The sequence below is a fragment of the Sarcophilus harrisii genome, chromosome 6 (assembly GCF_902635505.1).
Source record: "Sarcophilus harrisii chromosome 6, mSarHar1.11, whole genome shotgun sequence".
NCBI lineage: Eukaryota > Metazoa > Chordata > Mammalia > Dasyuromorphia > Dasyuridae > Sarcophilus > Sarcophilus harrisii.
In genome coordinates, this window is record NC_045431.1 from 242,556,943 (window position 1) to 242,579,813 (window position 22,871).

The 22,871-nt window shown below is 57.5% G+C and overlaps 1 protein-coding gene across 4 annotated transcripts in view; it reads left to right on the forward strand.

Moving 5' to 3' along the window:
* Window positions 1–22,871, forward strand: part of NRXN2 (neurexin 2) — a 157,133-nt gene that overhangs the window by 105,891 nt on the left and 28,371 nt on the right. For 3 of the 4 annotated variants that reach the window (XM_031941609.1, XM_031941608.1, XM_031941610.1), the window contains 4 exons: window positions 975–1,156; window positions 7,902–8,073; window positions 12,268–12,357; window positions 16,501–16,826. In XM_031941609.1, coding sequence (XP_031797469.1) covers window positions 975–1,156; window positions 7,902–8,073; window positions 12,268–12,357; window positions 16,501–16,826 — 770 coding nt within the window. The remainder of the gene's footprint in view (window positions 1–974; window positions 1,157–7,901; window positions 8,074–12,267; window positions 12,358–16,500; window positions 16,827–22,871) is intronic. The other variant, XM_031941606.1, reaches the window with a different exon arrangement.

Below are 22,871 nucleotides of genomic sequence, written 5' to 3' on the forward strand. Positions count from 1 at the left end.
AGCTCCCCCCCCCGAGAGCCCAGGCAGCCACGGGAGGGAACATGGCAACTAATGGGGTTTATTTTGGGGCTTGATCGTTAGGGACCTCACACCCGCCCCCGGCAGCCGGATGGTGCAGAGGAGAGAGAGGGAGAGGAGGGGGAGGAGAGATGGGGGCGGGGTGGGCCGGGAGCCGGAGCCTGCCAAGTCTGGCCCGCTCTCCCTGGCTCCCCCCGGCGCTCGGGCCTCCTCTGCCCAGGGAGGGAAGGCTCCCGTCATGCCCTCTGCCCCTGCCAGCCCCTCCCTGGGTCCTCCCAATAGCAGGAGCCCTGAAGTCCAGAGGGGGCGGGGGGGGGGCTGGGGCTCCCAGACCGGGACGAGAACCTGCTGCTGGGGGGGGGGGCGGCGCTCGGCCAGGTGTCCCGGCCCCGGGGGAAGGGACGCAGAGGAGAGGGAGGACAGGGAGGGGGCGGACGGAGCCGGCCGAGCCCGGGAAGGAGGCTGGCTGTGCGGCCTATGAGTCAGAGCAGAACAAAGCCCCCCGCAGCCTCTGGGGAGCGCCCGCACCTGCATCGCTTGACCCTCCTGGGCTTCAGCCCCCTGTTGTCAATGTCACCTTGGTGGGCACTGGGGGAGGGGGAGGAGGCGGAGCCGCGGGAGCCGGGCGGCCCGGCCTGGCTCTGCCCCCCCCCCCCGAGAATCCCCTCCCCCCATGGCCTCCTCCCAAATTCTCTGCTCCGGCTTCCCCTGCTCCGTCGCTGTAACTAAAATGAGAATTCTTGAGGCGGCTCCACACACACACACACACACACACAGATACACACACACACACACACACATACACACAGAGCTCCCTAAGGGAGACGTGGCTGCTCCCCAGGACCACTCGAGGACAGAACCCGAGTCCCCCGAGCTCCTGCCAGAGCCCAAGGCCCTGGTCCTGCTGGCCTGACCCTGTCTCCTTCCCGCCCCTCCCCCTCTCTTTTCTCCTCCAGCCGGGACCACCTACATCTTCGGGAAGGGCGGGGCGCTCATCACCTACACGTGGCCCCCCAATGACCGGCCCAGCACGAGGATGGACCGCCTGGCCGTGGGCTTCAGCACCCACCAGCGCAGCGCCGTGCTGGTGCGCGTGGACAGCGCCTCCGGCCTCGGAGACTACTTGCAGTTGCACATCGTAAGGACCCTGGGCCCCGCTTCCCTTCCTCCTCACACCCCCACCTTCCCCAGAACGCAGGCTCCTCCCCCGCCCCTTCCTCCCATCATGCCCCCGGAGAAGCCCCGCATGTCTGCTACTGCATGGGGGGGGGCACGGGACTTGGGGCGGGAGGTCTGGGCGGGGACCCTGGCTCTGTCAGCCCGGTGCCCTCCTGAGGAGTCATGGGCCAGTGGACAGCCCTGGGCTTGGAGTCAGGAAGCGCCCTCTCGTCCTCAGTGTTCTCCTCGTAAAATGGGAGGGCGAGGCTCATCAGTGACCATCCTTCCAGCTCTAAATCCAGGTTCCAGGCGTCACCGAACTTTCTGTGCCTCACTTTCCTCCTCTGTTAAAATGAAGGCTTTAGAATAGACCCCTCCCCCGGCCTTTTCCAGCTCTAATCTAACTCTACAATCAGTTTGGAGCCAGGAGCCTGGCCCTGGGGCTGACTCACCCCCTGTGGGAGCTTCTCGGCCTCACTGGTCTGTAAAATGGGTGACTTGGACACAGTGGTCATAAGACCCTTGAATTCTACCAACTGTCAGAGGCCTCCAACCAGCCTATTAAGTGATTCCCAAGTACTGCTGCTGGCTGCAGGCCTCCCCTTCCCCCCTCCTTTCAGCACCCCCTGTTTGGACAGCTCACTGAGAGTCCCTGGGCTTCTCCCCCTTCTGATCTCAGTCCCACTGCCAGCTGAAACACCCCATCCTTTCAGCACCCCTTATTTGGGCAGCGCACTAAGATTTCTTCTGCTTCCACCCCCTTCTGATCTCAGTCCCACTGCCAGCTGCCATCCTTTCAGCACCCCTATCTATTTGGACATCTCAGTGAGAGTCCCTGTGCTTTTCCCCCTTCTGATCTCAGTCCTACTACCAGCTGCAGCCCCCCATCTTTTCAACACCCCCATTTGGACAGTTCACTGAGATTCCTTCTGATCCCAGTCCTACTGCTGGCTGCAGCCCCCCATCCTTTCAGCACCCCCTATTTGGGCAGCTCATTAAGATTTCTTCTGCTTCCCCCCTTCTGATCCCAGTCCCACTGCCTGCTGCAGTAACCCCGTCTTTTCAGCACCCCCTGTTTGGACAGCTCACTGAGAGTCCCTGGGCTTCTCCCTCTTCTGATCCCAGTCCTACTGCTGGCTGCAGCCCCCCATCCTTTCAGCACCCCCTGTTTGGACAGATCACTGAGATTTATATTTTCTCTTCCCCCCAAATCAGAACCTCCTCTGGCTACTGCTGTGTGACTCTGGGGAAGTCACTTCACCACTCTCAGCCTCAATTTATTTCTCTGTAAAAGAGCTTCTGACCCTGCCTTTCTGACCCTGAAGTCCACTTCTGACCTCACTGCCTCCTTGCTTGCCTTTATCTGAGAGCAGACTCCAGGCCCCTGTTCTGGGAGGCCGATGGACCAAAGAGCAGAATGTCTGGGCTTGGGTGAGGCAGAAGGCCTGCAGGGCCTGCACGGAGGCAGTGCGGAGCAATGGATTTGGAGTTGGGAAACCTTTAGCGAGTCCCTTCCTCCCCTCCCCCCCCCCCCACCTTTAGAAGGGGTGTGGATTAGGTTTTCTAAAAAAAAAATCCCTTTCAGTTAACCTCAGGACTCGCAGTTCTGAGAATAGACCCTGTGTGTTCCCAGTGGCCCCTTCCTGCCCCAAGGCACCTTGGGTGGTAGAAGTCAACAGACTGACATTCAATTGAAATAGCTTCACTGTGCCCACTGAGACCAGTACATTAGGGCACTATCCCCACTTTACAGATAAGGAAACTGAGGCTCAGAAAAGGTCTAGGGTCATGAAACTTATAAGAGCCAGAGCCAGTATTTGAACCCTACTTACTCCAAGTCCAGTACGCTTTCTGATACACTGACCTGTCTCACAGAATAATCCAATGTCCTCGCCAGTCAGGGGTGTGTAGGGAAGGAGAAGAAAGAGAAAATGGTCCTGTGGTCAGAGTGGAACTGGTCAGTCAGGACCTGGCAGGACAGGGGATGGGGAATATAGATGAAGGTGAAGGAGCTGAGTTAAGAGTGAGGCGTGAGGCAAACTGAGGGATGCTGGGAGAAGACACAGGTGTGGGTGTGGGTTTGTGCATGTATGCGTGTCTGGGAGGGAAGGGGGAGAGAGAGAGAGAGAGAGAAAGAGGGATGAAAAACAGAGACAGAGAAAAAGAGATGAAAGAGACAGAGAAGAGACAGAGAGAGTCTGTAAAGAGCTCCATGTGTGGGAGGAGGGGGTAGGTCTTTTCCTGTGGGACATCCCCATTGCAGATGTGATCCTTCTGTGACAGAATACCAAGCACTGTGTGCCCATGTGTGAATGCCCATGTGCCTTGCTGAGTGTGTGTGCTCCGTCTCCCTGGGTGACCTGTGTGTGCTCTGGGATGTGACTTGGGGCTCCCCGAGGGGCTGGTGGGGGCTGAGCCACATCCTTCGGAGAGACGAGAGGGCTAGAATCCCCAATCCCCTGGCCATCCCCACGGGTCAGTCAGTCAGTCGGCAGGCATTTCTTGCCCAGCCCTTCCCAGGTGCCTCCTCGGCCCTCCCTGAGCCGGCCTGCAGGGCCTGGGTGAGGGCTGAGCTGCCACGGGAGGACGGGGTTGGGGCCGGGCCCAGAGTGGGGGCTGGGAGGGCACAGGGGAGACAGCCCCAAAGTGGGGAGAGAACGCCTGGGGGAGACAAGAGGCCCGGGCCCCCGCCCCCAGTGACACATCGGCTCCCACGACGGCTTCATTAGCGGCTCCGGGAGAGCGGGGAGGCGGCAGTGAAATAAGAGGAAAGCAATTTGACGTCTCTAATAAAGCGTCGCTCCACTTTGCCAAATTAATTTTGACTCCCATAATTATTTGCTGTAGGAGCGGCCCGCTCTCCCCACCGCCGCCTAATGAGGTAATTGGGGAATTAGGAATTAATGACTTTAACAGAAGTGACAACTGACTCCGCGTCAGGAGCCGCACAGGGGAACTGTCTCCCCCAGAGCTGCTGCCTGGGAACCCAGGAATCCGGCCTCCCCTCCCCAGCTGGCAGCGAGAGCTCGCTGCCGTGGGACCCTGGGCGGGGATTCTCCTCCCAGAGCCTCCCTCTGCCCCTGTAACACCTGTCCGGGGAGCTGTTGGGAGGGCCCAGGACCCCCTGGGATCCTTCCAGGGTTCTAGAAAAGCCATCGCTCGTGACTGTCGCCCTCCCAGATACGAGACCTTGGGGGCCCTCGGCTTCTGGCTGAGCCAGCCCTAATGTGGAACCTATCAACCCAACTCAACCCAGCCAGATGCAATAAGCATATATTAAGTGCCACCTGTATGCCAGGCACTTACTAAATATTGGGTATTTGAGGGAAGTAATAAGTCAAACCTGCCAAAGCTGTAGTTGGGCATTCTGGCACCCGGGACAGCATTAGCTGAAGGGTGGGCTGGGGAGGATGGACAACTTGAGTACTCCCCAGTCTGATCATGTCTGTAGGGGGCAGCCGGCGCCTTCTCCTCCTCCCCCTCACCTTGTGCTCATCCTCTCCCAGGGCCCACCCTCCTGACTCACGGAGGAGCACCCAGAGGCAGAGGATTGGGAGAAGGAAGGGCACACCCTCCCCCTGCCCCAGTCAGCAAATGGGGCGATGCCCCGTTTACCTCACCCTAGTTTCAGCTCTGACTCTTGCCCCTCGAGTCTCACAGCTTGAAGGTGCCAGCTTGTTTTGCTTGGTGTCATTATTTAAATTTGCCACAGTGACTAAGAAACTCAGAAGTGCCTGGTGAAGTCCAAAGTCTGTATTTATCCATGATTTATTTCTGTGGGGAGAACAAGAGCCAATGTGACCATGATGCTTTGCAAAGCCCTTTGCCAGCACAGTCCCCTTTGCTCCTCACCATCAGGATGAGCAGTGTTAGCACGATCCATTTTACAGCCAGGGAAACTGAGCTTCCGGGAGCTTTAGGTGCACACGGTGGCTCAGTAGCAGAGGCAAGATTGAGTTCTGCTTTTCCTGACTGTCAGCCCAGTCCCCCCTGCCCCTGGCTCAGTTTATCTCTGGGCATTTTAATTCAGTGCTCAGCAGATGTGTGAAGGGGTCATGGGTTTTAGAACCGGAAGAGACCCTGGTGATCTAGTCTAATCCTCTTCCTTTTATAGATGGGGAAACTGAGGCCCAGAGAGGAAATAGCAACTTCTCTGAACTTACAAGGCTAGTGAGGGGCAGGACCCAGGCCTCAAACTCAGATCCTTTGAGTTCAAATCTCGGGCTTTGCCCACTGCAGTCCTATAGAAGTCATTAACCCACATCTCTACTCTTAAGGGGTCTGAAGAAAACGGTCTCGCTTCTGGGGCTGGCGGTAAAGGCCCGGGGAGGAGGGGGCTAGCGGTGGGTGTCAGGCGGGTCAGTCGGGCTTGAATCTCCCTCTGTCCCCCTGAGACTATATCCTTGGTGCTTTTCCTCTTCTGCAGAAAAAGGTTGGGAGCTAGAGTAATGTGGCTGGGAGAAAAGGGAGCCACAGCCGGGCATGGAGAGTCAGTGTTGGGGTGCTCTCGGGGTCAATGGATGTGGATGACTGTCTATAGTGTGCTGCTGGGGGTGCCCCTCACACTCATGGGAGAATCAGTCAAGCAAATATTAATAATAAGGACCTACCATGTGCTAGGCACTGTACTAAGTGTTGGAGAGGGAGAGGGAGAGGGAGAGGGAGAGGGAGAGGGAGAGGGAGAGGGAGAGGGAGAGGGAGAGAGAGAGGGGGAGAGGGGGAGAGAGGGAGAGAGGGAGAGAGGGAGGGAGGGAGGGAGAGAGAAAGGAAAAAAGAAAAAAGAAAAGGAAAGAAAGGAAGGAAGAAAGGGAGAAAAGAGAGGAAGGAAAGAAAGAGAGAAAGGTCCCTGCTTTCAAAGAGCTCCCAGCCTGATTAATGGGGTGACAACATGCAAACAGGGACATCACCCTCACACAGAAGAAAGTAGAGATAGCCTCAGATAGGAGGCCCAGGGAAGACTTGGAGAAGGTGGAGTCCAACCAGGCCTTGGAGAAAGCCCAGGAAGCCGGAGGGGGGCAGTTGCAGGGATGGGGCGGCCGAGTGTTTGCAGGTGAGAGCTAAGGCAAGGAGTCCCCAGGGTCACTGTATCCCTGAGGACTAGGGAGGGGGAGGAGCTGGAAAGGGAGGAGCTCTGGGGTAGGCCTTTGAGCAGAGGAGGCTCTGTGTGATCCTGGAGGTGAGGGAGCCCTGGCCATTATTGGATAGAAGGGTCCTGGGGACGACTCTGGGGGCCCAGGGGAAGCTGGACAGGAGTGGGGAGGGAGGGGAGGCAGACAGACCCCCCCCCCCCCGCAGCCATTGCAATATTTCACTGTGAGGTGATGGAGGCTGCACTCGAGTCACGGCTGGAGGTTGTCCCAGAGGGTTAGGGGTGCTTGGGAGATGGAGAGCCAGGAGCAAAGGGAGTCAGAGGGCCGAGCTCTAGGCAAGCAGGTAGTTGTGATTCGTTGGCAGGGCCCGGCTCCATCCTAGACTGGGTTACTTTAGGAGGTTGGCTTGGGACGGGGGCTCTCTCCGGGGCTCTGGGCACTCCTCTGCTGGAGCCTGCCTTGGCTCCTGCTGCCCCCTTCCCCCCCACCCCAGGGAAGAGCCCCCCCCTCCCAGGTCAGCGTCCCCTTCCCTGGGAAGTGAGTGGGATCTCGCCCATCATCGGCTTATTCGTCAAGCCCGTTTGTCCGTCCCAGACATCCCCCCACCAAAAGCACATATAGGCCCACCCACAGCCCACGCTCCCCCGGGAACGGGGGAGCCCACACGCAGCTTCCCTACCTCCCCCTGCAGAGCAGTGACCTAGTTAGGGGCCTGGAAACTGCCAGGAGAGCAAAGTTGTTCCTCACTACCTGACACCCCCACCCCGGGGCTTTCCTCCTGAGAGCTCGGGGAGCGTGGAGGACAAAGGGGGGGGTTCTCGGCCCCCCCATCTCCCACTACCCTGGCCAGCAAACACCGATCCAGCTAACCTCGATTAAGTGTCTGCAGGACTGGGGGTGAGGAAGGGGCCCCCCAGATAAGGAGCTGCCCCCCAGGATTTCCCAGGAGCCTTTGCTGAATGTTAGTGATCTCTTGTCTCTTTTGGAAAAGGGGTTTTATTTGATTTTTGTATCGTGACCATGTTAGGAAATAGCCATTCTTCAGGCTGAACCCTTCCTTGTAAGGAAGAGAAACGTAAGACAGCGAATGTTTCCGTGAGGAGAACAAGAGCTGATGTGACCATGGGGCTTTGCAGAGCCCTTTGCCAACATAATCCCTTTTGCTAGTGTGTGGCCATCAGCGACCACTGATGGTTATGCTGGAAATATCGTGTTCTCGTAGCCCCATCACCTGCCAGGTGGGAAGGAGGGGTGACTCCCCTTTGTCCCTGGAGCTTTCCCATTTATAAGGTGCTTTCCCTGTGCTGGACAAGTTGGGTGCTGGTCATTGTTCATTGGCTTGAGAAATTAAGGGGATTATCCATAGTCACGCAGGCGGTCAGGGCTAGAGTCAGGAGGACTTGAACTCAGGACTTGATTCTTTCCATTATATTGGAGTGGCTGCCACTGGAGTGCCCAGATGATGGATGGATGAAAGGGAAGGTGGATGGATGGATGGATGGAAGGGTGGATGGATGGATAGAGGGATGAGTGGATTGGATGGATGGATGGATGGATGGAAGACGGTTGGCTTGACCCTCCCCCCTCACGCCCAGCTGCCTCTCCTGGGTATTGACCCCTGCTTCTGGCCACCAGGACCAGGGCACCGTGGGGGTGATCTTTAATGTGGGTACTGACGACATCGCCATCGATGAGCCCAACGCCATCGTGAGCGACGGCAAGTACCACGTGGTGCGCTTCACCCGGAGCGGGGGCAACGCCACCCTGCAAGTGGACAGCTGGCCAGTGAACGAGCGCTACCCAGCAGGTAGGTGGCACTAGGGAGTGGGCGTGGGGGCATGGGGGAGGAGGAGGGTGAGGCTAAGACAAGGGAGCGAGGTAATGAGGAGGGCTTGGGGTTGGGTACGGGGAGCTTGGGGAAATGCCTGGCATGGTGAAGTCAGGAGAGACGAGCTTCTGGCACTCCCCAGCTGTGAGGGACATGCGGAAAGCACAGAACTTCTCCGAACCTCAGTTTGTCAGCTGGAAGATGGGAATAAGTCTCTTTAGTCCTTCCATCTTAGGGGCTTTGGGAGGCTCAGCTGACATTACTCTCAGACCTTGAAGTGCCAGGATGAGCTTCTTACTGATGTGGGGAAGCAGAAAGGCCGAGATGGGGCTAAAATTGGGGGCGGGAGGGAAGGCCAGAGAAGGAGGAGGGTGGGGGACTATAGGCAGGCCAGCAGAAGGCTGGGGGCAGTCTCATTGTCACACTGATGCTGGGCACTGGCCTTGGGGGGGGGGGAGAGGCAAATACCCATGGAGCCACGGGGCTGGTCTGGGAGAGACAGAGCAGAGACGGGAGGGGGGGACAATAAAGGGGAGAGAGACAGGGAGAGGCAGAGAAAAGGAGGGAGAAGGGAGAGGGACACAGGGCAGTGAGGGAAGGGAGAGGGAAGAAGAGGGGGCAGGGGCACAGAGACGCAGCCATGGGAAAAAAACTGCCCCCAGCGGGAGGTACAGAAATCGTAAGCACTCGGAGATGGAGGACGGAACACGGGAGAAAAGGCAGAGGAGAGATGGAGAGACAGGGAAACAGACATGGAGACACCGGAGGGAGAGAAGAGAGATAAAGGGAGGTAGTGATACAGAGACTGGGGTGCAGGAGAGAGAGAGAGAGAGAGACAGTGAGAGGGACAGAGAGACAGAGACAGAATCAGAGACAGAAAGAGGCCAAGAGATAAAGACTGAGAGAGACAGAGAAATAGAGGGAGAGAGACTGAGAGACAGAGAGAGAAACAGTGAGGGAGAGACAGTATAGAGAGAGACAGTGAGAGGGAGAGAGTGAGAGAGACAGAGAGTTAGAGACAGAAAGAGGCAGAGAGATAAAGACTGAGACAGAGACAGAGAAATAGAGCGAAAGAGACTGAGAGACAGAGAGAGAAACAGTGAGGGAGAGACAGTATAGAGAGACAGAGACAGAGAGAGCGACAGAGAGTTAGAGACAGAAAGAGGCCAAGAGATAAAGACTGAGAGAGACAGAGAAATAGAGCGAGAGAGACTGAGAGACAGAGACAAACAGAAAGTGAGAGACAGAGCCAGAGTGACAGACAGACAGAGGCAGAGACAGACACACTGACACACTCATTCACACTCACTCACACCGGGAGCTGCAGCAAGGACTCGGGGCTGGAGCCTCGGAGGGAGGGGCCCGACAGCCCCAAGATGCCCGCGCGCAGCCGGGAGCCCAGACTTGCTCCCACGTGGGGCCGCGCGCACCGGGGCTCCCGGGTTCCCCCCTCCCGGCCCCAACACTCTGATCCAAACAGACCCGTCCGCGCAGGGGGAGGGGCGGGCACGGAGCCTGACACCCGCTTGGAGCGGAGGGATCCCGGCTGTGACTGCCACGGGAAAGCACCGCCTGGCAAAGACCCGCCCCTCCCCCCCACCGGAGAAGGTCAGAGTGGGAACGCCCCGGGGCCTGGGTTCCAGTCCTGCCCCAGACACTAGTTGTGTGATCCTGGGCCATAAAACGAGCCTGACGCTGCCCGCGATGCCCGGCTCCGGCCTGGCGCAGGGAATGTCGGGAAGGGAACATCAGGGAGGTCAGCCGGAGTCTCGCAGGGCTCCTCAGACTTTTTAAATGGGGGCCAGTTCACTGTCCCTCAGACTGTGGGAGGCCAGACTCTAGTAAAAACAAAACCTTTGTGGGCCTTTAACTAAAGAAACTTCCTAGCCCTGGGGGAGGGGGATAATCGTCCTCAGCTGCCGCATCTGGCCGCCGGAGTTTGAGGACCCCTGCTTGGTCCGCCCCCTCCCCTTCCCCCCAACACCCAGAGTCAGCCCACAAGGTCCTGCCCTCAGGGGCTGCCCTTCTCCTGAATGGCCCCACAATTGAAGCTGCGGGAAAGGCTCCCCTGGGCCTGGGCCTGTGGGCACCCTCTGCCTCCGCCCTGGGAGGTTTCGCACCCTGTGCAGATTTAAGTTCCAACAGTTGGAAGGACACAGCCTCCCCACCCACCCCAGGCTGGGAGAAGGTAGACACCTTGTGAAAATCAGACTTTACTCATTCAACCAGCATTTATTAAACGACTACTGCATACGTGCGCACGTGTGTGCACCCACAGAACACATCTATGTGATGATGTGCACCCATGGCCCAGTGTCTGAGGCCGCCCGGTAGCACCAGGGATAGAGCTCTCAGACCCTGAGGGCCCATTCTAGCTCCCAGCACTTACTTATTAGCAGGTGTCTGCCTCTGTTTCCCCACCTGTAAAATGGCCCTTCACTTGGCCACCTTTGTTGGGGGCCCCGGCCTCTGCAGCCTTCCTGGCCCCCAGAGGGGGTGGCTTGGGCCCCCCACCTCCCCCAGCACTTCTTGCCGAGGGTCCACTTCCCTTCCCACACACTGGGGGGGGGGCAGTTGCCGTCTCCTGACTCTCCCTTCTCCCTCCTGCAAGAGGCAGCTGCCATCCCCGATCCTTTTCTCCATCTCTCGGTGGGAGTCCCCCCCCCCCACCTGAGCACACGGACACCTACGTGGCAGTGCATGATGGTTACGCACAAGTGAGCCAGGAGCCCGAGCGTGCACATGCACTCACACACATAGGACCCGGGGCAGTGCTTGGCTCCGGAGGAGCCGGGCCTGGGAGGGTCGGGGAGCTCCCGTCGTGCCTCGGGCCCACGGAGACCCCAGCTGTGCAGCCGGGAGGCGGACAGGGACCCCGAGGCCGGCAGGGCCGCCCGGCAGCAGGAGGGACCCACGGCCTCGGAGATGAGCTCCCTGAGACACACGTGCTGACAAACGCCCGCGGACACAGGCTCGCACGCTGACAAATGTCCTCGGACACATGGGCCCGGCGACCAACGCCCTCCGACACATGATTGACAGGCACATTCACTCCTGGAGGGCAGAGAGCTGGCACATAGTAGGTGCTTGTAAAGACTGACTGACACCCACTGACCAGAGCCCCCAAGGTCCGCCCACTGTGGCTCTCTCTGTCCCTGCCCCCACTGTCTCTTGGGACTCTCTCTCGTTCCCAAGGGGCTCCTCCCCCTCGCATCCTCCTCAGGGAGAGGTAGGAGAACAGGTGCGCTCTGCAGATGGGGAGCTGGCTCTTAGGAATCGGCAAGGGGAGAGAGACGGAGGCTTGGGAAATTAGGGGGACTGGGGAGGGTAAAGAAGGTTGGGAGAAGGGAGCGGGGAGGAACGCAAGGGAGGGGAGAGGAGGCTCTGGGATAGCGGAGGGTGGAGGTGGGAGGAAGGAAGGGAAGGGAAATAGGAGAAGAGGGGGAAAGGAGGCTGGGAAGGGGGGGAGTGGGAGGGAGAGGGGGGTGGGAGGGGGGATGGGGGAAAGAATGGGGCATGGGGGGAGTGGGGGGGAATGGGGAAAAGGGAAGGGAAGGGGGGGTGGGAAAAAAGAGGAAGGAAGGGGAATGGAAAGGGCCGGGGCCCTGGTTTTTGGGATGAGGGGAGGGAGTGGAATGAAGGAGGTGGGAAGGGGAAGTGGGGGGGGGAGTTGGGGTGGGGAGGAAATAACCCCCATGTAAATTTGGGTGCCCCCCTTAAATGCCGCATAAACCTCGCTTAACCTTCCCCCCACTAAACCCCACTCTAAACTCAGTAACCAGCTGGGCCAGGGCCGCCTGCCGCCCCTGCCCCCAACCTAAAGCCGCTAAACACCCCCTCCCCACCCCAGCCCCCCACTCTTCTGGGGGCATCCTCTAAATCTGTTTAACCTCCGACTTTTGACCTTCCGGCTCCCCTTCTCCTTGGGGTTTCTTGGCTTTCTTTCCTTCCGAATGCTTGGTTTGGGCCGTCCGCCCAGGGTCCCGGGAGGGCCTCGGGGGGAGATCGGGGAGGTGGCCTCTCGTTTTTGCGTGGGGTCTGTCCCCGCCGCCCCTGCCGGCTGGATGCCGCCGCCGCTTACTCCGACTCCTGAGTTCTGAATGATTGACTCTTTTAATTCACTGGGACTTCGTTGTGTCTGAGAAAACTACTGTCTCTCTAAACTTTTCCAAGGAAACTTTGATAACGAACGGCTGGCGATTGCTAGACAGAGAATCCCCTACCGGCTTGGTCGAGTAGTAGATGAGTGGCTGCTCGACAAAGGTAATTAACCAGAATTAATTAATTAACTTAAACCACACTCTTAACGGTGCAGAGCTCTCCCTCCCCCCCCCTCCCCCGAGAAGGACAGAGTGGCCGATGACCCCCCTGGGCTTCCTCCTGTCCGGGGCCGTGTCGGGTCGGGGAGGGCCCCAGGAGGCTTCCCCAGCATCGGTCTCCTCACCGCTGCCGACGTTGTCCCGCAGCCGTCACGAGGTTCTCCGGCCCCAGAGGGGAGGTTAAGGCCCAGAGAATCCCACTGCCCCGAATAAGGAGATTCTGGAAGCCTGTAGGCAGGGAGGGGCCCAAGGGGAGCAGGGAAGGTTTGGGTGCAGCAGAGAAGGTGTCCCGGGGCAGCGGGGAAGGAGGCTCATGGGAAGCAGGGAAGGAGGCCCGGGGGCAGCAGGGCTCCCCCAGGAGGGACAGAACGTAGCAGAGCAAGGGGTTTATGGGAGAAGTGATAGCAGAGATGCTCAAGAGCCGGGTTGTGATGGGAGGAGTGCAGAAGACCCGGGAATGGAGAGAGATCAGAGGGAAGGAGCAGAGGGTCGGAAGGAGAGAAAGGACAGCAGGACGGGAGGAGGAGGAGGGGTGGGGCTTGGGCCTGGCACAGAGAAAGTGCTTGCCAAGGGACTGGGGCCAGAGGAGCGCAGGGGGCTGCTGCCTTTGCACCCGCAGCCTGGGATGGCCCGGCCCCCTCAGCCCCCTGGGCCCCCTCAGGCGTGGGAAAGTGGTCCCGAGAGCAGAAAGGACAAGGGAGCTTTGCAGGAGGGCAGGGACCCTTCCCTGAGCTGGGCGGGAGGAGCGTCCGGCCGCAGACAGAACCGGGGACCCCGGGGGAGTCAGGCCATTCTGTGATTCCCCTTCCCACCCTTCAGGCCCCACGTGGGGCAGGGCGAGCTCTGTACCTTTAAGGCTAAACTCGAGGGGGAGGTAGAGCTGCTAAAAGTCCACTTAACCAGCTGATAACTCTGCTTTTAAATGTTCACTGGGGACCCCCCAGACTAAACCCCGTCACTTCCTGACCCCCAGGTGGGGACTAAACATGCCGATAACCAGACGTGATAAACCCGCAGCAGGACCAAAAGTTAAAGGGACTGTAACAGACCACTCAAAGCCACGAGCCCCCATTGGGCCGATGCTCTCCAGCTGGGCAAGCTTTAACCCTTTGAGGAGTGTGCCGGGGGCACAGCTGGGGCCTCGGGCAGCTTTGCCCAGGGCCCCAGGGCCCCCTCCCCGTCAGCCACCCCCGTCCCGGAATCAGTGGCCGAGAGAGAGCCCGGGCCGGGGCTGGGCTGGCTTGTGACCCGAGGGGACCCTCGAGAAGGAAAGGAAGGAAGGACGCAGTGTGAGGGAAGCTCCCCCCACCGGGAGCCGGTTCCAAGGGGACAGAGACTGCATGCGGGTCAGGAGGATCTGTGTTCAAACCCCCAGATCCTTGCCGGCGGTGCCCGCCTGAGCAAAGCTTGGCTGGGTCTCAGTTTCCCTCCCTGTTAGGTGATGATCTGAGGGCCTCCGGGGTCTCTTTGCTGAGCAGCCGCGGAGGCAGAGAGAGTAACCGGAGCCTCAGCCCCTCTCAGGGGTTCTGGGCGAGATGGCTCTGACCTGGCGGAGGGAATGCTGGGGAGGAAGCGCTGTTAGCCGGCCCTCACTGGCTCGCATCCTGACAAGGACTCTGAATCTCAGTGTTCTTATCTGTGAAATGGGACTGAAAGCCCCGCACTGAGCTTGGGGGAAGTGCTCTGCTACCCTGGGAGCCAGGATCAAGGGGCATCAGCCGGGGAGCTCGATTGGGGGCAAAAAGAGCCCCCCCAAAGTGACGTGAGAGAAGTAGGGGAGAGAAAAGAGGGCAGCACCGAGTGCTTTCCTGAGCACTCCTGAGCCAGGCGGGAGGCCGTGGGGGCAGCGCTGAGCTGACCCCGGGACCTCTGCCCGCAGGCCGGGCACCGGGATGCCCCCCGGGATGGAGGGAAAAGGGCCTTGGGCCCTGGGTGACGTGCTAGGAGACTGAGGAAGGCGGGGGGACAGAAACCGCTGGGGGGGAGGGGGTGACTGACCCCAGGAGGCTCGAGCAGGGACCACCAGCAGCCGGGTCACAAGTTGGTCCAGCCTCGGCCCAGGACCCCTGGGGGTGGGGCGGGCGAGCAGACACCCTAACACTAAACCAGATCTTTAAAGAGAAGCTAAACCAGAGGCTAAACGAGGGCTAAGCCAGGACTTAAACCGCCCCCTGCGCAGGAGCTGAAGGACTGGGGGAGAAGGGGGCCAACGATACGCCCCACCTCCAGCGCCCCCCCTCAAACCCACCCCCCAAACCAGAGATAAACCTAAGCTTAAACACAATTAAAACGATTTTCTAAAAACCAAATGACAAACGCAGCAAACTCAGAGGGTTAAACCGACCCCCAGATCAGTTAAAAAGCAAAAGCAACAAAACAGCCGGCCCCGGTGCCAATCCCGGGGCGCGCCCGGCCAGCCGGGGCCCAGCGGGCAAAGCGGAGCCTTTGGCTGCCGGCAAAGTGAGGTCCCTTTAACGTTTATCCGTGTCGGTGCTTGGCTTCCATCTGGGGGGGCAGAGGCCCTGCTCCCCCCGGCCCCGGGCCCCTGGGATGAGGGAGGCAGGCGCATGGCCTTCTCCCTGTGGGAAGAGGAGGGAGCGAGAGGAGAGAGAAGGCTCAGAGGAGGAGGGATGGGGGCAGGGGGCTCTCACTCCCCTTGTCCATCTGCCGCCAGGCTCTCTCTGGGTGTCTCTGTATCTCTGTCTCTGTCTTTGTGTGTGTCTCTTTTTGTCTCTGAATCTCCATCTCTGTCTCTCCCTCTGTGTCTGTCTCTATCTGCTCTGTTTCTGTGTGTCTCTGTGTCTCTCTGTTCTCTGTCTCTGTTTCTCTTCTCTCTGTGTCTCTGTCTCTGTCTCTCTCTTTGTCTCTCTGTTCTCTGTCTTTTGCGTGTGTCTTTTTCTTTGTCCATTTCTTTGTCTCTGTATCTCCATCTGTCTCTGTCTCTCTGTTCCCTGTCTGTGTGTGTCTCTGTCTCTTTTTCTCTCTTTGTCTCTTTGTGTGTCTGTCTCTCTCTCTCTCTGTCTCTTTGGCTCCATCTCTCTGTTTTTCTCTGTCTTTTGTGTTTGTTTTTCTTTGTTTCTGTATCTCCATCTTTCTCTGTCTCTCTGTTCTCTGTCTCTGTGTGTGTCTATATCTTTTTCTTTGTTTCTTTGTCTCTGTGTCTGTCTCTGTCTCTCTCTTTCACTGTACTCCATCTGTCTCTCCCTCTCTTGTCCTTCTCTCTGTCTCTGTATCTTTGCTCTGTTTCTATGTCTCTCTGTATCTCTCTGTCTCTGTGTGTCTCTGTTCTCTGTCTCTGTGTGTCTCTCTGTATCTCTGACCCTGACCCCTTCTCTCCTGCTCGTTCTCCTCCTTTCTTTCCTTTCCCCTCGTTTCCTTTTTCTGTTTTGTCTTTCCCTGAGCTACTCTTGCTCCCTCTCTGCTTCTCCTGGTTCTGCTCCTTGGGAGGGTCCCCTGGGCCCAGGGGTGGCCTGATTGGGGGGGGGCAGAGACTTGGGCAAAATCCCTTCACTTCTCTGGGCCTCAGTTCCCTCGTTTGTAGCCTGAGGGATGGGTTGAGGGGCTCCGAGGGGCTCCTACCTCTTCCTTGCTGCCCTTTGAGGCCGAGCTGGGGTCCTGACTGCTGGGGGAGGAAGGAGGGGGCGCCAGGCCGGGAGCGAGAAGAACTGGGGGGGGGCAGGAGAGGCAGCGTGAGCCAGGAGGGGGGGGGGCCGAGCCGGGGTGAGAGCCGGCCTCGAAGTCGGGCCGTGTGTGAGGGGGCCCTGCCCGGGGACCCTGCGGCTCGGCTAAGGCAGGGGCAGGGCCGGAGCTGACGAGGATTTTCCCTTCGGTTGTTTGTCCTTGGCCCTGCCCACCCCCCCTCCTGCCCTTTCCCGTGCTTCTCCCTGTCTCCCCTGCCCCTGCCATCCTCTCTGCCATCCCCCTTTCTACCGCCCCCCCACCCCTCTCCCGGCCCGGCCCCCCCGCCCACTTGCTGCCCCCTCGTCCCCTTTCATCCTCCCTCTCTCTTCCCTCCACTCTGGCCTCTGCCCCCGCTCCTGCTCCCTTCCTCCCCCCTCCTGTGGTCCCCTCCCCCCTCCCCCGCCAGGCCGTCAGCTGACCATCTTCAACAGCCAGGCTGCCATCAAGATTGGGGGCCGGGACCAGGGCCGCCCCTTCCAGGGCCAGGTGTCCGGCCTCTACTACAATGGGCTCAAGGTGCTGGCCCTGGCCGCCGAGAGCGACCCCAATGTGCGGACCGAGGGCCACCTGCGCCTGGTGGGGGAGGGGCCGTCCGTGCTGCTGAGCGCGGAGACCACGGCCACCACCCTGCTGGCCGACATGGCCACCACCATCATGGAGACCACCACCACCATGGCCACCACCACCACGCGGAGGGGCCGCTCCCCCACCCTCCGGGACAGCACCACCCAGGTCAGTTTGGGCCGGGGCGGTGGGCACGGGGCGGGGAGGGGGACCGGGAAGCTGCTGCCCCACCCCGAGGGCCTTCAGAGCGACGTCACGGCCATGGCCGGCCTCCCCCCGGCTCGGGGAAGGACCGGCGCCCTCAGGTGAGTGAGGGGCGGGAGGGAGAGGGAGCGGACTCGCCGCCGCCGTGTGACTCCGGACCAGTCGTTTCCCCTCCCCGGCTGCTGGCTTTGCAGGGCCCGCCATGATTTTACAGCCAGGTGAAGCGCGGGCGGCTGAATCGTTCAGCCGCTGGGCTCCCAGTTACAAATACTGTCTGGTGAGGACAGGTGAGCTCCAGCATCCCCATTTTGCAGATGAGAAGTCTGAGGTTTTGAGAGGAAAAGTGATTCCCACCCGAGGTTGTTCAGGTCCAGGCAGAGACACTCTTGCCGCTAGGTCCCTGATCCCATCCCTCCCTGGCTCCAGGAGCGACCTCTGTGATCATTCTCTCTCCTGGCTTTTTTCCTGGGGGCTGCAAACGCCCCCCATCTCTTCCGTCCTTCAGACCCCAGCCTTCCACTTAACCCTGTCGTTCCCTCAAGCCTCTGTGTCCCGCCTTCACTGCCCACGTCCCAGAGAGCCTTCCCCTCCTGTTGTTCCCCCTCCCCCCCAACAGGGCCGCGATACTGAAGCACCCAGGGCACCGCCACACCTTACCTGCCCAACAGGGGGCGCCTTCTCAGTCCCCATCCCTGCTGGCTCTCTGCATGGGCCCCGCCTTTCCCCGGTGCTCTCCCTCCCTCGGCCTCCATGACACTTCTGCCTGACCCTTCCCTCTGGGCCCTTGCTCTGCCCCCGATCATGGAGGCTCCCCCTGGCCTCCCCGCCCCCATCTCAGGGTTTGGCTCTTGGTTACCTCCTCTGCTTCCATTTGTCCGTCACCCCCTCCATAGAATGGAAGCCCCTGAAGGCAAGAACCACTTGGTTTTTTCCTTATGTTCTTGCTGCGGGCTCGGCCTGCGCCTGTCGCACAGTCAGTGCTTTCTAAGTCGCTTGGTCCCACTTCTCCTCGGGAACATCGGCTCCATCCCGCTTTCTTCCCTTGGCTCAGCCCCACGGCTCCCGCTCCCTGCTCGACTCCCCACCTTGGCGCCTCGTTGGCATCCCTAACGTGAGCCAAGCGTCCCCCCCGAATCTGCCCCCCCGAATCTGCCCCCCCGAATCTGCCCCCCTGAATCTGCCCCCCCGAATCTGCCCCCCCGAATCTGCCCCCCCGAATCTGCCCCCCCGAATCTGCCCCCCTGAATCTGCCCCCCTGAATCTGCCCCCCCGAATCTGCCCCCCCGAATCTGCCCCCCTGAATCTGCCCCCCTGAATCTGCCCCCCCTTCCCTGCTTCACCGAGGACCCCGTGGCCTTTCTCGTAACCGAGTGTGGTCATTTCAGACTCACCCGGGGCCTCCCTCGTCTTCACTCCCCATCTCCAGTCATTCTTCCCCTGTATCTTTCACCTCTGTCCCCTTCTCTGCACTCCCACGGCCCCGTCGGAGGTCAGAGTCATAGCGTCTCTTGCCTTGATTATTTTAGTCACCTCCTTACCCTCTCTTCAGGGCCGAGAATCAGGGCCTTTTAATCAGGGCCGAGAAAGCGTTCATCACAGATCTCACTGTGCCACTCTCTCGCTCAACAATCTTCAAGGGCTCCCTGTGGTCCCCATGATGAAGTCATTCAGCTCCTCACAACCAGGCTGCACCTTCTTTCCCAGCTTTATCTCACACGAGTCATTTTTCATGGACTTTTAGTCCAGCCAAAGTAAATCTATTTGCTGTCCCCAAGCCTGGCGGTTCTTCCCCAACGAGAAGCCGCCGGCCATTCCTGACTGACTGGTACCTCTTGGGACGCCTTGTTTCTGTCATGAGAAATTCATAGATGAAGTGAAGAATGAAGAAGACCCCGAGGTCACAGAGCTGGGAAGTAGCAGTCAGGACTTTCTTACCTTCAGTCCATACCCCATGGGATTGGGGGGGGCAGTTCTGGATGTGGCTGGTCTTGTCCAGTTTTCCGATGTGTCTGGTCATTGCTCAGCTGATCCAGAGTCTCCAGAGCAGGTTTTGGGGAGTTCGGTCCATTGTCCTCAGGCCCTGTGCTGTCATTCAGGGATGTTCCAGCAGAGTAGGGCTTCTTAACCATTTGAGCTTCCCGGTCCGCAGGCCACTGAAGTCTGAGTCCTTTCTCAGAATTATGTTTGTAAAGGAAAAGGAATATGTTGAATTACAGCGATAAAAAAAAATTCTGTTTTCAAAAAAGCCGGTTCTCGGACCTCAAGTTTAGAACCCTTGCACCAGATGGAGCCCATAGACACTCCAGCTAGGAGGGATGGAGAAAATAGAATGTCAGAAGTGGCGGTGGGTGACAGGGACATAGGACCTAGAATGTCAGAACCAGGAAAGACCTTAGAACAGAGAGTGAGAGCTGAGAAGGACCTTAAAGAACAGAATCTGAGCCAGGAGGGAGCTTGTATGTCTGAAAAGGAGTGCTGGGGGTTGAAGGGAAGGAATAGAAATAAGCATTTATATAGCACCTATTGTATGCTGGGCACTGTACTAAATGCTTTATTTGTATTATCTCTTTTTATTTCACATGAAAAGCAAGATGAACCTAGACATCCTAATGCAAGGAGACAGATTTACCTCATAAGCATGACTGGGACTTGGTAAATGGGGATCTACAGCTGAGATATAGCTCTAGAAGGTATATACCTTATTGAAAAAAACAGAATTGGTAAAAAGAAGAGAAGGGAAGGACAGGGTAATGTGGATTATTAAGGAAGATATTTTCATATTAAGAAAGCTAGGAAGTGGGGAGTAGGAAAATGAGGCTGGAGAAGCTCAGTGGAGAAAGTTGGGGTGAAGATAGAGCTAGAATTGTCATAGAATTGGAGCCTGTTCTAGATGAAATGATAGGAAAAAAATGGTTGAGTTCAGGAAATAGATCAGAAGCACGGCAAAGAGGAGCAAGGATGCCCCTCAATTACCGGGACATCTGCTGGAACTTCCTGTCTTTAAATCCAGTGAAAAGCAGCCAATCTTTTTTTTTTTTTTTTTTTTTTTTTTTTGTCTTGACGTAAGTGACAATTTTCACCTTCAAAAGATGGAGGAAACAACAAGGGGACAATCTATTCTAAATCTGGTTCCCACCAACAAGGGAGAATTGGTTGCTAGGGTAAGAAGGTGCAAAAGTTGAAGGCAGAGAGTCACTGTATCCGGAGCTTGTGATAAAGAAAAAGGATTCGTCCCACATCCCCTTGGATTTGGCGAGAGCAGGTGTCAAAGGGTTCCAAGGAAGGATGGGTAAAGTACCTGTGTCTACATGATAATTAGTCCAGGAAGTTCTAAAATTCCAAATACTCCAAGAGTAACAATTATGAGAAGGAAGAAAAGGGGGGTTATCTAAAGAGGTTCACGTAGGGCACCCCAATCATTCATATATGTGTGTGTGTGTATATATATATATATATACACACACACATACACACACACACATACACACACACATACACACACATATGAACATCAAAAGGGTATTTCTTTAGAAACCTGTATTGGAGAAAAAGAGGCTGGTCAAAGAAAGAATGGGACTCCTGCTCAGAGTAGATGGACAATAATGACAGATGGAAGAGAGAAGGCAGGGCGGCTCAGTTCTCATTTTGTTCGGTTTTTTTTTTTTTTTTTTTTTTTTTTGGCTTAATGCCATTTTTTTTTTTTTTGTCCTGAAAAGGACAGACAAAGTAGGGTTGAGAGGGACTTTGTGCCCAAGTTAAATAAGGCTATAGTATCGGGACCCACAGGTGCCCTTTGATGAGCTCCTCAGCCCAAGCGAACAGCATTGCTCCTTTCTCGACAAAACGAGCAGATGTAATTGCTTAATTGCCATCGTTGACCCCTGAAAGATCATGAAGAACAGAAGAGGCACAGAAGGACCAGAGAAGGGCAAATGTTCCCATTTTACAAATCGATGGGAAGAGAATAAAATTTGAAAGGCACCAATAGGCCAGTGGGTTTGCTTTGGTTTCCTAGCAAAATTCTAGGCTGTCTTATTAAGGGGATGATTAGTGATGACCCAGAAAGGGCAGCCGGAATCAGGAAGAGCTGGCTTTTTAGACAGGGTCCCCACTCGGGCACATCCAGGACCGGCTGTAGGTAGAGTCTGTCTGAAGTTCTGCAAAGCAGAATCTGTGTCTAGAAGAACTGGGAGATATGGGTTCGACACTCATAAATATACCAGGTGGGACGTTGGCTTGGAAGAAAGTCTCTGATCGAATGCACCGGAGACGGTGCTTCACTTTCTCCTATTCTCCTGCTTACAGTTTTGAGCAATGATTCAGATGAAGGCTTCATAGCCGGCTGGCCTGTTGCGTTTTTAGGCAACGCGGATCTGGGAGGGATAACGACCACTGTCGGGAGGCAGGATTCAGAACCCAGTGCTTTAGAACTTGGACCCAATAGAACATGACGAACTTGAATAGATAGAAATGTCAGGTCTTACACTTGGGTTCAGAAAATGAATCTCACAAGGTCAAAAATGGGGGAGGCTCGATTGGACAGGAGGTTTTTAATAAAAGATACTGGGTTTTTAGGGAAGAGCCTTGTCTTGTCCCAGGTTGGGCTGGATGAGATCCCGTCCAACACAGATTCTTGTGATTGTAGTTCTGATCAAAGTCAAGGGTCAGATGTGATCACCAAGAAGGGATCAAGAGGCAGAGTCCGTGATGACGGGGTAATGGGTGGCCTTTGGTCCTCTGTCCCATTCAGGCCTCCTTGGAGGGAAGGATCATGATCAGGTCTGGGAATATTTGGGAAAGGATTGGGGGAGAATGACAACCATGATGGTGAAGGAAAAGCTTGAGTTCCCGCCCAGGAGGGATGTGTTGAAGGAGCAAGAGGTGGGGATAGGGGTGCGATAGGAAGCTTCTCTTCTGGTATTTGAAAGGGATTAGGCCTGATCTGTGTGCTCAGGAGCAGCAGGGAAAGAGACAGTCCCAAGGGTGGATTTAAGGCAGAGGGAGACGACTCCAGGGCTGTTCAACAGTAGCCACGGAGGCCCCAGAGATGCCTTAGATGATGGGGACCAACGACATCTCAGGCCTTCAGTCTCACTAGGTGGTCACTTGTGGGGGATGTGACAGAAGGAAGTTTTCCAGGGATGGAGAAGCTGGGGGTCTACAATGTAAAATTCTCGCCCTCGAGGAGAACTGTTAGCAGCAGAGCCAAGAACGTAGGATCTCTAGGCTGCAAGAGACCTTCGAACATCAGACGTGGCCCCCAGAGTCGGGAGAAGGGTCTGTGGGTAAATGTTTAACAACCAGGACCCGCTTTTAAAACTCTGACCTGCGCTGGGATCTCTTCTCTGATGCCCAGAACAATAATTTAGCCCCGATTGGTAGTTTGCCGATTGCTCAGGCCAGAAATTTAACCATGGGCTCTGTGGGTTGGAGCCCTGCTGGAAGGAACAGTGGACAAAGGGCCCGGAAGGGCAGAACTGGGAGGACCTTAGGTTCAGAGTGTGGGAACCGGGGGAGCCTGGGGCATGGAAGGCCGCAGCCGGGGCTTTGGCCGCCATCTCCTCCAGCTGCACCGCGTTGAGGGGCTGACGCGGGAGGACGGTGATTGACCGTGACTCTGTTGGACCCCGGGCGGTCCGGGGCAGAAGCCTTCCCTCGCATGCAGGCTCGGCCTTAGGGGTTGTCCCCCTTGTCCCCTCTCATTGCCCCACCTTGGAGGCCAGCTGATGGCCCCCCCCCAGAGAGTGTGAATGGGGGGGGGGACAGATGGAGCTGGGCCGGCCTGTGTCCAGGCCGGCCCTCGGTGCCCGCTGACTGGAGGCCTGGCCTGAGGCCATTTTTCTCCGGGAAGCAAAGGTAGCTACAGTGGACAGATGGTCCCTCTTTGCGGGAGCGGTGGGGGAGGGGCGGCAGTTCTGCAGCCACCTGAAAGAGGGAGGGGAAAGCCAAGTCCATCCCCCCCCCATAAGTAGTGCTTGGAAGAGGGAAAGGGGCCATATTGGGCCCACC